This window comes from Hippichthys cyanospilos, chromosome 18 (assembly GCF_059441005.1).
Source record: "Hippichthys cyanospilos isolate Australia breed blue-spotted pipefish chromosome 18, RoL_Hcya_1.0, whole genome shotgun sequence".
Classification (NCBI taxonomy): Eukaryota; Metazoa; Chordata; class Actinopteri; order Syngnathiformes; family Syngnathidae; genus Hippichthys; species Hippichthys cyanospilos.
In genome coordinates, this window is record NC_142386.1 from 11,055,774 (window position 1) to 11,070,057 (window position 14,284).

At 38.5% G+C, this 14,284-nt stretch overlaps 2 protein-coding genes across 3 annotated transcripts in view; both read left to right on the forward strand.

Moving 5' to 3' along the window:
• Positions 1-8,650, forward strand: part of LOC148408925 (protein phosphatase 3 catalytic subunit alpha-like) — a 31,289-nt gene extending 22,639 nt beyond the window's left edge. The window contains exons 11-14 of one of the 2 annotated variants that reach the window (XM_088440292.1): positions 888-972; positions 1,745-1,842; positions 3,831-3,881; positions 5,994-8,650. In XM_088440292.1, the coding sequence (XP_088296418.1) occupies positions 888-972; positions 1,745-1,842; positions 3,831-3,881; positions 5,994-6,172 (413 nt within the window). In that variant the 3' untranslated portion in view covers positions 6,173-8,650. The remainder of the gene's footprint in view (positions 1-887; positions 973-1,744; positions 1,843-3,830; positions 3,882-5,993) is intronic. The other variant, XM_088440293.1, reaches the window with a different exon arrangement.
• Positions 8,651-8,921: 271 nt separating this feature from the next.
• dnajc18 (DnaJ (Hsp40) homolog, subfamily C, member 18) lies at positions 8,922-14,264 on the forward strand. The gene is made up of 8 exons (XM_088440098.1): positions 8,922-9,394; positions 10,083-10,251; positions 10,323-10,468; positions 11,417-11,617; positions 11,705-11,817; positions 12,715-12,824; positions 12,898-13,070; positions 13,139-14,264. Exons 1-8 carry the CDS (start codon positions 9,268-9,270, stop codon positions 13,261-13,263), a joined length of 1,164 nt encoding a protein of 387 aa, XP_088296224.1. The 5' UTR covers positions 8,922-9,267; the 3' UTR covers positions 13,264-14,264.
• The last annotated feature ends 20 nt before the right edge of the window (positions 14,265-14,284 follow it).

Below are 14,284 nucleotides of genomic sequence, written 5' to 3' on the forward strand. Positions count from 1 at the left end.
TGTGATTGCTGGAAAGCTGCAAATTCTTTTGTAGTGCCGTTTGTAAAGCACAGTGAAAATACATTTTAGACAGCCGCTGCTGTTGGCACCAGAATGAACCAGAAACCAGACCCCTCTGAAAAGTGGTCGATATTTTGCGCTGGCGGTCCATGCATTTCACACTTACACCTTCAGTGATGCCCGACTCGAATGAATACCCCTCAGAAGCACTCGTGCGCATTACTGGGCGTTGTATCACCTTAATCTCTTACAACAGGCTATTTTCCGAAGCATTTAACTATCAACAAACCTGCATCAATATACGCCATACTGTCAAAACTTAAAAATAAAAGGGAATTTAAAATGATTTGTCCACAAATTTTTATTAAGTCCACCAAGAGCAGGCAAGCTTTAACAAGATTGTGTGCTGAATTACAAATCACAGTTTAATATAAGAAGAACATAATTTTAATTTATTTATCATTAATTGAATTTGAATGAAATAAAATTACAAAAACATACTAAAAAAAGAACACAATAAAATGTTTGCGCTAACCAAAACGACTGTTTCCCAAAAGACTTAATTCAACAGCTTCAATAACTTGCTTGTACAGTTTGTCTGTGAATTTCAGTTCCAACAATAAATCATCAGCCAAACGGCCAAGCTTGTTTGACCTCCATAGCGCTCCCATGCAGAGTATCCAATCACAGAACACGTACATGTCACATTCAACATGAGGTTTTCTAGTTGGCCTCATTGTTGCCGCATCGTACTCTGACTGGCTATTGCAACTGTCTTTTAGCTCTAAATAAAATAAAAATGAAAACTCAATCAGGTCAGTCTACTGGTGTAGGGTTGAATAGCAAATAAAAGCATCAAATGAACTGACACGTCTATTTCTTGACAGCCAATGCAGCTGCAGCACGCAAGGAGGTGATTCGGAACAAGATCCGCGCTATTGGGAAAATGGCCAAAATGTTCTCAGTCCTCAGGTAAGCATGGTTTCCAGCATATAGTTGTACCATAAAGTCTTATATCCATTATAAATATCCAAAACCTGGGTCAAAATAACCCAATAATATTTTTGATGTTTCTGTGAGATTTACAAGATGTTAGCAAGACGAAACTTTTCGATAATCACACATGGCCCATGGTCAAATTGACCAAGAATGTTATTACTATTCAGAGAAACAAATGTAACTCACAAGTTTACATTAAGTATTACCTTGGTTACTTTGTGAATCGTTTTCCAATCAAATAATAAAATTTGCTCCACTTTTGGATAAATGCACACAACTCTGGATCATATTGACCCAGAGCCATTATTGCTGGTCTTGAGAAAAAAAACATGAGTGGCTGATTAAAACAAAACATTGGATTTGAAATATACACATTTCAAACACATTTGGGTGACTAAATAAGATCCGGGCCAAAATGATCCAGGGACTATATTGCTGTGCCTCGCAAACAAACATAACAGGAGGCTTAATTAAAGAATTGTCCTTAAGTGTGAATGTTTGCTAACCAACGTGTACGGGAAAGAAATCGATGTTATTCTGGCTGCAGTTTTCACTCGGTGTGTGATCAATCCAACTTTGATCAATCGTTTTTCCTACAACTCTTCGCCATGCTTCTCATTCTGTTATTCAGGTAATGAAGAGGCCAGTAAGCGGCATATGTCTTAGCAGTACCAGGAAAGGCATTTTTTAACCGATTTCAAAGTAGTTGAGATGATCTGATCTGTCTGATCTGTGATACCTGCAGAGAGGAGAGTGAAAATGTGTTGACGCTCAAGGGCCTGACGCCCACCGGCATGCTGCCGAGCGGGGTTCTCTCTGGGGGCAAACAGACGCTGCAGAGTGGTAAGTACAAGGCTGGAGATAAGACTCCTTTCAATATTTTTTCCACAGCTTTCTTTGCTGGTTATTTCAACTCAACATCACCCTTTAAAAAGGTCTAAAATTTTGTTGTACACGTCACTCCCAAAGAGCAACATTATAACTTGACATGAACTACATTTTTTTAACAAACTCGGAAGGAGTTTTCATGTTTTCCATGAATTTGAATGTACACAGCTTTTTTTCTAACAGGCTGTAGTTTATCCATTTGTGAGTAGCACACATAATGAAGAAAAAGGTTAAATTATCCTGTCCTATTCAGTGTTCTATCTCACATCACTATTTTATTTAATTGTAATGCTGGTTCTTGCCCCTGTCCACCTCTCCTCTGGCATGAAGCTTTTGCCAAATGGACATCGGCCAGTATCTTGTTGGGTGAAACTCCTCACTCTTATAGCATTATGTCAATATTCCCTGCTTAATAAACTCCCATAGCCTAAATGCTATAATAGTGTAATTGGCCTAGCCTGATAAAGTGCACACAATGAGCACTGATACGAAAATATTTTACTGGTATGAATGCCAAATATATTCCAAATTAGGTCACCAAACATGAAATGACAAAGTGTGCAACAGTACAAATTAAATGCAAAAACATTTGAGCTGTTGTAGGAGATGTCTGATTACTGTCTTTTTAAAGGGATACTTTCGTAAAAAAAAAAAAAAAAGTTCATATTTTGTCAATAATTATTTTGCCACTTGCTCTCAACTGAAAATGACATTGCTTGTGCTCTGAGCTCATAACAATCGCTATAGCTCCCTGTTTTCTGTGGTCATGTGATGTTTGCAAGATGGGCAGTGATTGTGGATGTTACCTGAGCCCTGAGCACATGTAATGAATTGACAGTAACTTTTTAAAGCTGAAAATTGATAAATATATAAAGTCACCTATTAATGATTAACTGCATGTTTTTCTAAATGCCTTGCCAAAACTTCCACTTCAATTAGTCTTTAACACAAGGAACATTAGTCATGTAATGTCTCTTTCTGAACACTATGGGGCACTATTTAAAGGAGAAGTCAATGTACTGTATTTGTTTTGTGTAACCCCACTGGTCTGAATCCAATAATCAAATTACTGTAATATTGCACTTGTGAAATATGAATTGAACATCAAAATCCATCCGTTTGTCCGTCTCAGGGGTCGGCCATTTTGCATGTTACTGTCAACTGAAAATGACATCTCAGTTGCTCAGGGTTAGTGTAATGACCAATCACGGCTCAGGCTGAAGATATATGAAGAAACGCAGAAAAAGGGAGAGCCGTGATTGGTCGTCATCTGTATTCTGAGCAATTGTGATGTCATTTTCAGTGGCAAAATGGCCGCCTCCTGAGATGAACAGGTTCTGACTTGAACAAGTGGATTTTGCTACTCAATATTCCACATACTGTACCCAATGATAATCGGAATGCACTTTTTAGACCTGTGTGGATTCTTATTTTTTTCTGTAAAGACAATTTTGTGTTGATATCCCCCTTTAAAAGCGTACAATACAGTATGTGTGACCAAAGGAGAATTAAGAGAAGAACAAGAATTGATATCACGTTACCTCTGTACTGTGTATAAGGACAAATACAAGACTGCTTCTCAAGAATAACACAGCATATAGAAATGTGGTCAAATCTCTTTTTTGATGGATTTTCTCAACTGAATGCCAGAACATCAGAAGAAGAATTTGGTTCACGATGTGCCATATTGATGTGTCACGACCATGCTGTCTTTTTGTTTGCTACTCTCCACATTTTGCTGATTTGACTTGTAGTTGACACTGGATTCTCTGAGAGCCACGTCAATGCATGGCGTCCCACCAAGTTCGGTTCCATTGCTAGCGAACATGTGAATTGCATCCGACCTAACTAACATTGAGCTGCCTATTCAAGCGGGGGCTGCCTTTTTGACATTTGCATGGCTTTATCCGGAGTAACCTGCTCCCCTCCTCCTCCTCCCCCAGCCACCATTGAAGCCATTGAAGCCATCGAGACAAGTGATGAGGACAGAGAAGGTAAACTTGTGTGAGCCCCGACCCGCCCTCCCTTCCTCCTCCCCAAATCCTCCCAGCTTATGGGGTTCCTCCTCGCATCTTCCTTCCACCTCCCTCACCACCGACATGAGCAGCATTTCACACACATTATTGATGAAAACATCGCTTTACATTGGGTGTGTAGACGTGAGACAACGTATTTGAAGGCAACCTTTCGAACGGTCAACGCTCTTTGAATTAGAAGCCTTGGGAAACATGGATGGTTAAGATACACAACACTGTTTCCATGGCAATCTCATGCCCTCATTGTCATTTTGTTAGTCAAAATACATTGGTAGAAGAAATAGACATAGTTATCTCATGCAATCCCAAAGACATATTTTTACACTTGTAAAAGTCAAAACATCACATCAGAGCTACTTTTATCTCTTTTTTTTTTCCAAAGGGCCGTCTAAAAATAGCTGGAACTAAATTAATTAAGAATGAAAGTAAGTAGGTCATTAAGTACTAAGTAATCAGTTACTAAAGTACTATATAACCAATTACTTCATTGACCTAATATTATTGAGTAATTGAATACTGAAGTAATTGATTGCTTTGGATACTTAAAAACAAAATTAATCTATTTCTTTAGTATTTATTTTCTTAAAGTAATTTAAAGGAATCAATTAATTTATTACTATACTACCTAATGGAATCAATAACTTTAATACTTAAATACCTACATTACTTTGGTATTTAATTTAATTTACAAATGTAATTGATTAGTGCTTCATTCATACTTATCAGTACTTATCCTTTTTGGACCCTTCTTTAGCCAACCACTTGAAGAAAATAAAACTAAAAAGTACTTGATATTGAATGTCTCAACTTTTGAAAAACATAAATATATGTCTTTGGGCTTGATTAAGTTATTATGTAGGGATAGATCGATATGTTTTCAGGGCTGATACAATAATGACTTTTGGTACTCGGGGAGCCCGACCCATTGTTTTCTTCGGTCATTTTTCAAAATGAAAAAAAACAACAAAAGTACCAATGCAAACTCTTTTTCTTTAATGTCTTCAAGCATATCTTTATTGAGCAACTCTTCAGGTTTTACATCTTAATTTGCTCCCAGTAGACCTGGCAGTGTTCTGCGTGGCTGCAACCTCTATTGGTGTATGAATGTGTGTGTGTGTGAATGGCTGAATATGAGCCTTTGTAAAGCGCTTTGAGCACCATATGGTGTGGAAAGCATGATATAAGTCCACTCCACTTGTTGTTCAACTTGAATTTGTTCAGGGAGCTCCCAGGGACATCAACATACCTTCAAAAGTTAAATGAAACTGTGAAAAAAGTTAAAATATCTCTCTTTAGTATTATACTGTAAAATTCATAAATAAATACAGAAAATAAACAAGTTTAAAATTTTACTAGTGCTGTCAAGCATTAACATTTTTTAACTAATTAATCACAATATTTCCCATGATTAATTCTGATTGATCACAATTTTCAATTACTATTTCCCAGCTTATAACAGATATTTACTTGAGTAAAGTTATGAAATTCATCAAAAAGAAAAAAAAAATAATGTTTTCTTACTTTACAAATCTGACTCCAAAGTGTGCAGTATTTTTCATTTCTCCAATGAGCCATTGAACTACTACAGGGAGTAAACAAAATGGAGTAAGTATTTTTTTTAAACGCATTATGAAATTTAAATTAGTCCCCAAAATTAACGCTTTAACTTTGGCAGCCATATTTTTTTTCTTTTTTTCTTAGGTAAGGGAAAAAATAGCTGGCACTAAATGAGGTGATTACGCTCAAATAAATTAAAAACTATTCAAATAACAAAGTTAATACTTTAACTTTGACAGCCCAAAATTTCAATGGTTTTTGTTGTAATTTCAGAAGAAAAAGTGCAGTGTTTACAGTGGATGCAGAATCTCTTATAGATCTAATTAAAAAAAATTAAACAAATAATTCCCTGATTTAAATTGATTTGCTGGGTTCAACATATTTTTTTATAATGGCCGATATTTGTCAAAATGCTGAATATCGCCGCTGGCAATTGGTCTTTTCTTCTTATGTTGATATGTATCAGCAAACACAAATGTGAATCTGATCCCCTCGTGTTCCTCTCCTCCTCAGCCATCCGTGGCTTTTCCCCTCAGCACAAGATCACCAGTTTCGAAGAAGCCAAAGGCCTGGACCGCATCAACGAGCGCATGCCCCCTCGCCGGGATGGCGTCAACCACGTGGGTCACTCCATGGGAAAGATGAATATGTCCGAGGCGAACGGCACGGATGACAACAGCAACATCCAGTGAACCTCGGTCGGTGATGGTAGAGGTTGCGATGGAGATAAGGAGGGGTTGTGGGCTGCGACTTTGCAGATATTCCCCCTTGCAGTGAGACTTTGCCAAATAGAAATTCAGGCCTCAGAACATAGAATCACAAACGGGCCCACAGCAGACAGACAGAAGGTGAGCTGCAGCAAATGTTAAACGAGCAACAAGGTCGTTTTTTTGTTTGTTTTGTTTTGGGTTTTTTTGAGTGACAGAATGTGAAGATCGAAGAGGGGCCCGAAGCTGCAGGGTGGTTAAAAGTTGTCTGCCTGTTGTTCCCTCCCTCTGCTCAATTACAGACTGAACGAAGTCGGACATCGTGTTGGCGACACATGACCGACAAAAGGCATCATTTCAGTATCCGTGCCATGCAAATGATTTGACTCATATTTTTTATGTTTGTATCAAGCCGATCAATGATTCACATTTTGAGGATGTTTATCTTCTTTCAAGAGTTTTACATCACGCCATCTTGAGGGGAAAAAAAAGCGTTTTCAGAGGGGGGTTAGCACTTTTTGGCTACTTCAAAATGTACCCAAACGAGGCACAAACTTTTACACTCCAATCAGTGAATAATTTATATTCTAATATAATTGATTACGCTGACATATTTGGAGGGATCATTCGGGTGTTACAGATAAATCACGATGAACAATATTGCCACAAAACTACAATTCAGGCAAATCATTATGGAAAACGTATTAAATGTCCTCAAACAATAGGCAATTCCCCAAAAATCGAATGGCTAACCTGTCATAGTTTAAGGGTGGAGATCTTTTGTATTTACTTTGCGTTGATATTTTCTTGCAAGATGAGTATTAAAAAGTCACTGCAGTGTGAGATTAAACCTCCACATGACTCGCCGCCAGTCATCTCCTAGCAACTCGGAGGAGTTGAGGGCAGAAAAAGGGGGGGGATGGGAGACTTAATCTCCTCGGTATCTACAGTATCTATTAAGAGAATGTGAAAAGGGTTGAATTTTTATTTTTTATCAAGGTTGTCCTCAAAGAAATGTTTCTGCCTCACAGCATTATTTGTGCTCACGTTGACAAGGCATGGCATTACCTCGCACATCCTCACTTTCTGGAAAAGAAAAATCACTTCAGCATCCTCCTCCACCGACGACGCTTCAGCAATCACGCGCCTGCGTTGCTATAGGACTGAAGAAGAGAAGAGATTTGGGGATTTTATATTATATTCTGCTTGTCCAGCACTCTCAGATGAGTGCTGTCACTCAGGTGTGCATTAGCACCCCATCGGGGATTTTTTGCCCCCACCCCCCATGCACACACACACATTTGAATTTATAATGTGTAATAGAGAAACAATTTTATTAGTATGAGAATACCGCAAATTGAAAGATGCATACACATATAGTATTGTTTTAAATTACAAGGGGGTGGGGGTTATTTGTAATGACAAGTTTGAGAGTGGAGCTTGACAATGGTGTCCACACTGTGATTAAATAAAACAGGGTTTTTTTCCTGCAATTTAGTGATCAAAGAAATCACTCCTTCTTTTCAATACAAAATGAGAAGTCGTTAAAGTAGGAAGCCCAAACTTTAAGAAACTTGTTGCTTTTTTTTTCTTTTCACACATTTAAAAAATATTTTTACTTCATTATTGTGAAGGTAAAGGTTCAGTATGTGACTCCAGGATGACAAAACAGTGATTTTTAAACACAGCATCTATGGTACGGAACGCATCAATGCATGCAGTTAAGTTCCTAATTGTAATGTGAGATTCTAATTGTGATACTGTAGTTGTGATTCAAATAGTAAACTTGAATTATTTTATGATTAAATTAAAATTGTTGTTTCATTTGTCTTGTTTTATAAATTTTATAAATAGGCTTCCTTCTTGTTTTTGTCCATTTTTTCTCATTTGTTATTTATTATACTGCTTTTAATTTTCTATTGACTCATTGTATGCAGAGATGCTCTTCACAGGTGTGAAGCCTTGTTTACATTTCTGTTGTACTAATATACAAAACATGTTTAATAGTGTGAATGAATATAATCTCAGTGAACAGATACTTGCAGGCTGCCAAAGCATGTTAGCATGGTTTTCAGATGTAAATGAAATGGACACCAAGAAAATCACGTGTCACAATTGCGTTTAACAAGAAACTGTACTGGTTCTATTTACTGCTGATATTACCATTATTGTTACAATTTAATATTATGGTTCTTTTCCCTCCTCTTGTTCTGGTTCTTGTATGGTCTACATGCATATTTCGACAAATATAATGGATTTTATCTTGCAACTTTTTTTTTTTTTTAATATCTCTAGAGATATGTTTTGGCATTTGACTTCCTAAATGATACACGTAAGCATGCCCTATGGGACAAATCTCTCTCTCTCTCTCTCTCTCTCTCTCGCTCTCTCTCTCTCTCGCTCTCTCTCTCGCTCACTTTCTTTTTTTTTACTCTTGAATAAAATATGCATGACCAAAATCAAGTCGAATAGTTTCTCATTGACCGACCCTTAATCTTTTGTCCTGATTGTGCATCCTACTTTGGAATTAAGCCAACATTTTTTTTCTACATGCCTTAATAAAAAGTTCAGGTTTAGAGATCTATCTATCTATCCATCTATCTATCCATCTATCTATCTATCTATCTATCTATCTATCTATCTATCTATCTATCTATCTATCTATCTATCTATCTATCTATCTATCTATCTATCTATCTATCTATCTATCTATCACAGGAAGTGACGTCACGAATAGATTGTCTTTCGACCGCTGTCGCTCTAATCTTAGCGGTTGTTAACTGATAATAAACGACTTATTATTACTTTTTTTTTAAATGGGCGCCGTAATTTAAATCGCACGTCTCCTCTAAAACAAAATATAAAAAGAATGTCACGACTCCTTGAGTTTTCGCAGGCTGCCGGTTAGCGTCAAGCCCGTGCCAGCTTGAAGCTAACTAGTTAGCTTGCTAGTTAGCTAAATAGCCGTTACGCAGCTGTCAGTCGGCGAAGCTAAGTAGCTCTCGAGGTAGAGTGCCACCGGCTTGTACGGCGTGTGTGACGCGTTTAGCCTATTAGAAGCCACCGAAAAAGAACAACTAATGGACAAAGACGAAGCGGACCGACTGATAGAAAAGGCTAAGCTGTTGTTACGGTCAGGACGGAAGGAACGAGCGTTGCAGTTGCTCTATGAAGCCCAGAATATCTACCCCAGCACCCGGGCTAGAGGTAACATTAGCAGCCGTGCATGGAACAAGCCAAGGCTCATGCTGGACCGTTATACTCATGTAATGTTACCTCATTGTAATGATTTGTTTTTGGCAGACGTGCAACTGCTTTATTTAGTTGGAGACATGAGTAAGCTGTTGAACTTTTGTGCGGTGGAGACCCTCCACCGCACTGTGTTCTACATTACAAATATTGTGCATAAACTCGTGCATTTTGACGCTCTCTGAGAGGTAACATGAGGTGGGCAGAGTATCCAAATACTCTCAAGAATAACATGAGTCAATGTGAGACCAGATAGGAAATTGCAAATTGGTTAGTGTAACTGTATTATTTGTTTATCTATCCATGGTCATGCCATGAAGTGACATATAGAACAAATGTCTTCCACTAAACGACAGATGGTACAACTTACCTGCTCTGCGCCGTTCATACAAGGCTAAAATAGCTTCCCGTTTCACGCTTAGTAAAATGGTTAGTAAATTGTGGTAGATCTTTTGTGACATTGTTGTTTGATGATTTGCCGTAAGAATTGTACGATGCAAATATAACTTAAGTGCAACAAAGAAGGTCTTCCCCATGATTTTATTTGTCACCCCAAAAGGCCAAGTGTTCAACTTGTTACCATGATCAAGCTGACTAAAAATCTAAACAGACATCACTCTTGAGATTTTCTTACTGCTCTTTGTAGTGCTGATTGATGCCATAGTTAAAAATGGAAGCAACGCTGCCCCAGAAGCGAATCACGTGCCCCCACCTAAAGGCTGGAGAGACGAGGACTGTGGAAGCGCAGAGAAAAGTCACGTGGGTGGCGAGGACAGGAAGAGCTACACAGAAGAGCAGCGTCAGGGTGTTCTCAGGTACACCACCACTGGGATCTTCGGCACTTCTGAAATGAAATATCAAGCTTGTATCCACTATGTCACTGCAGGATTAAGAATTGCAGAGACTTCTATGAGATTCTTGGTGTACCCAAGGAATCCAGCGATGAGGATCTGAAGAAGGCATACCGAAAACTTGCCCTCAAGTTTCACCCTGACAAGAATTTTGCTCCTGGGGCCACAGATGCTTTCAAAGGTACAGCAGTTATCGTGAGCAACCTTAGAATTTGCAAAAAAACGTGTTCAAATTCTATTATCATCTGATATTTATTGGTCTTTTAAAAAATAAATGAATAAATAAATCAAATGCCACCTTCAAGCGAGCATACAATAGTGCCATTTTGGTACTGTGTTTTGTTTTTTATGATGGAATTCAATTTCTACAATGGTAATGTAACACACTGTATGTACTGTAAATATCCCTGTATAAAATATTTTTGTTGAAAAACATTGTACGACATTAATCAAATCTATAGAGTACTTCCCATTTGGACATACGTGAGCCCAAACTTCTCAAGATGCCAAAGCTTTCAACACTTACTGGAAAATTCAAAAGTGTGATTGTTTCTATGGTTTTGACCTTAATGTTTTGACTTTCATACAAAGATTGCAATTGTGACTTCACTACTGCATTAATTGTGTTAGCAATTGACTATGGTGCATTTAGACATGCACAGACATAGGAAAACATAAAATACATTTGTCATTACTGTAATGAAGTTGTACAAATGAAGGCCTCTCGCCTAATAAACACCTAGCCTTTTTAATGAGAAAATTAGGCAAAACAAATTTGGGAATTCAGTACATTTTCTTACCTTCTGCCATGAGAAATTCAGAATCGGGTAGAATTGTGAGTTATTTTTAGCTATTAAGATCCTAGCTTGTAGTTGAATAATTAATTTTAAGGATGATAAATGTTTCAGCCTTGGTGGAGGTTTATGCTCTTCGTACTCTTGTCTGCAGCTTCCAATCCAATTGTCTTTTTTTATTTTAAAATCAAATAATAACATTGTCACATGAAAGCCCAGTTGTTAAATATGACATTCGGCAGCAATTGAGTCAACATAGGAATAGGCAGTTAGAAGTCATTCACAATGTTTAAATATGTCTTTAAGCTGCATCAAAATTGTTGTCCTTCTCCCAGCGATAGGCAACGCGTACGCAGTGCTGAGCAATCCAGAGAAGAGGCAGCAATACGATCAGTACGGCGATCAAGCGGCAACGGAGAGCGTGCCCCAACACACCACCCACCATCGCCACTATCGAAACTTCCACCGAGACTTCGAGGCTGACATTTCCCCCGAGGAACTCTTCAACATTTTCTTTGGAGGACGTTTCCCCACAGGTGACTGCCCTCACAAACGCAAACATCGTCTCGTTCTCTCACGGTTGAATCGTGGATGTTTTTGACGAATGCCGTTGTGTTCCTCAGGAAACGTTCACGTGTACACCAACCAGGGAGCATCCTACTCTCAGTTCTACCAGCCTCGTCGACGGCGAACTTATGAGAGACGTGAGGATGTGGTGGAAGACAATCCGAGTCAAGTCAGTGCGATTTTGCTGCCATGTTCGTTGACAGAAAATACATGTGAAGTGTTTCTATAATTTTACTTGTTGTTATTTACACAACTAGAAATTTGGAAAGCGGTTAAAATTACACGGGTCCCTTGATACAACTTTTTCACTTTCCGTACAATTATCAAGATTGCAAGCTTGAGTATTGTCCAATATTTATGTCACTCTGAAACAATATCAGTAGGAATGATATATACTTTATTATTTTGTAGAATAAAATGTTAGATGAGACTTGATAAAGTGATACTATACAATAAAAAAGCAATAGTCACAAACAGTAGTTCCACAGAATTATGAAAGTATGTTTTACAAACATTCGGGTTACATAGATTTTGAAGGGCGGGAGTGGATCCTGAAATAGGCTGCTTGTGTATGAATGCTAATTTCTGAGATTTTGGATGTAGGCCGATATATTAATATTGGGTCAGAATCTCCCAAGTGTAAACGTCCATGAGATTGTTTTCTTTTTTCCTCATCCTGTCATAGACCGGTAACAAATTTCATGTCACTTGTTGGAACTGGGGTCATTTATTTATTTTAAGTTCAGGACACTAAAATGCCATGCATTTTCACAAGTGTATGATTAAGTCATTACATAGACACGTCTTGGATCATCTTGCAGAAAAAGCTCAATATTGCGAAAAAGGAAAAAATAATGTAATTTTTCTCAATCCTAGAAAACTCCATTATTGATTGTGTTGAAATCTGATGTGTACTGTACACTTAGATGCTATGAAGGGCTTTGGAAAACAGCCTGCGCCAGTGCAGACCTGCCTTTTATGAACACAAACAAGATTGCAGCTGTGTTTTTGTTGCGCTATGATGAGTGTACCAAAAGGCTCCTCACAGTTTTGTGTTTTTTCACAGAACACCTTCACAGCTATGCTGCAGCTCCTCCCTGTTCTGGTGCTGATCCTCATCTCGGTATTCACTCAGATGATGGCCACGAACCCACCTTACAGCCTCTTCTATAAGCCGTGAGTGGTCAAAAGAGCCGTTATTCACAAGTGACAGTTGGATGTGGACTACATGCGGGCTGCGTGCTTGCAGGAGCATGGGACTTGTGGTTTCCCGGGAAACGCAGCACATGGGTGTGCCGTACTACGTGGGTAAAGGTTTTGAGAAGGAATACCACGGCGCCACCTTGGACGAGCTGGAGAAGACTATCGAGAGTGACTACGTCGAGCACTTGCAGAGCAGCTGTTGGAAGGAGAAGCAGCAGAGTAAGACAACAGCATTGTCTGATGATGGCCTAATATGTGTTTGACGTGTGAAACGCCGTCCCGCGCAGAGTCCGATTTGATGAACCTCGGACAGCTGTACCGAGACGAGCGCCTGAAGCAGAAGGCCGAGTCCATGAGGCTGGACAACTGCGACAAGCTGCACAGACTGGTTGGACGTCAGCGGGGCAAATGAAGGACGGTTTGTCTGATGAGAAGCGACGCTCGGCTACATTACTACTATTTGTACGATTACTGAGGTCATTTATCCACTCTGGCCATGCTGGCAAGAATCATGCGGCAGAGTTGGATGAAAAAAAAAATGGTGCCTTCTCTACTCCGGGATGGTCGGAAATACAAGTTTGCATGTCGGCTGCTTTGAGGCCTCAGCACTGAGGCTCTGCCCCTTTTCAACTTTTTATTTCAAGGAATGGTCTCTATCAGAGGTCATTGTTTTAAGCTATGATACGTCCATGCACTTTTGATTTTATTTATTTTGTTGATTGCTGAGTGTCCTTGCCAAAAAGAGTATTTAATCAAGATATTTGCTGCTGCGACTTGAATAATTATCCTTTGGACACGTCTCAGCGCTGTTGTACTGTGAAGTCATGGACTATCTTTTTCTTTATTTATTTAAAATCAAAACAACAGAAAAATAGGAATTGACTGTGACACTTTTTTAAATTATTTTTTTATACTGTGCATTATCAGACAATATCGAGCGTTCTCCTCACTTGTTTCTATTTCGCATCTGTCGTCATGGACATTAAAAAGCAAGAGATGATTGCTGTGGAATGGCTTTCAAAGGCTGTTGAGTTCTGTTACCTCCTATTAAGTGCTGTGCAAGATTGTCTTCTTTGAAACCAAAACAAACATTTGAAATGAAAAATATCGACATGACAAGAGGATTTACGTCATTGCCAGGTCACTTTAGTTTTTTTTGTGATCTTCAGGTTCATCTCAAGTACTTTAGTTATTGAACTGTTTTATTGTGTTTATTGCATGGACCCTAGTTAAGATTGTTTTAGCGCATATCTATTTCAGCTACATGTTTTCAGTTAATATTGACTGACCACATTGAAATGGCACTGACAACATGCTAGTTTTATAGTCATAAATATAGTGGACATTGTTGGCGTTAGCCATATTTCAAACACAACTAGCAGAAAATTAAAGGTAAAATGGACTGTTTTGTGACTCCACGCCTTGTTTGTGGT

Excerpts from the sequence above, each read along its gene's own strand:
- dnajc18 (XM_088440098.1), top strand. The coding sequence starts at position 9,268 with ATGGACAAAGACGAAGCGGACCGACTGATAGAAAAGGCTAAGCTGTTG. Across the intron at positions 10,252-10,322 it reads CAGCGTCAGGGTGTTCTCAG|GATTAAGAATTGCAGAGACT; the intron begins GTACACCACCAC and ends ATGTCACTGCAG. Across the intron at positions 11,618-11,704 it reads TGGAGGACGTTTCCCCACAG|GAAACGTTCACGTGTACACC; the intron begins GTGACTGCCCTC and ends TGTGTTCCTCAG.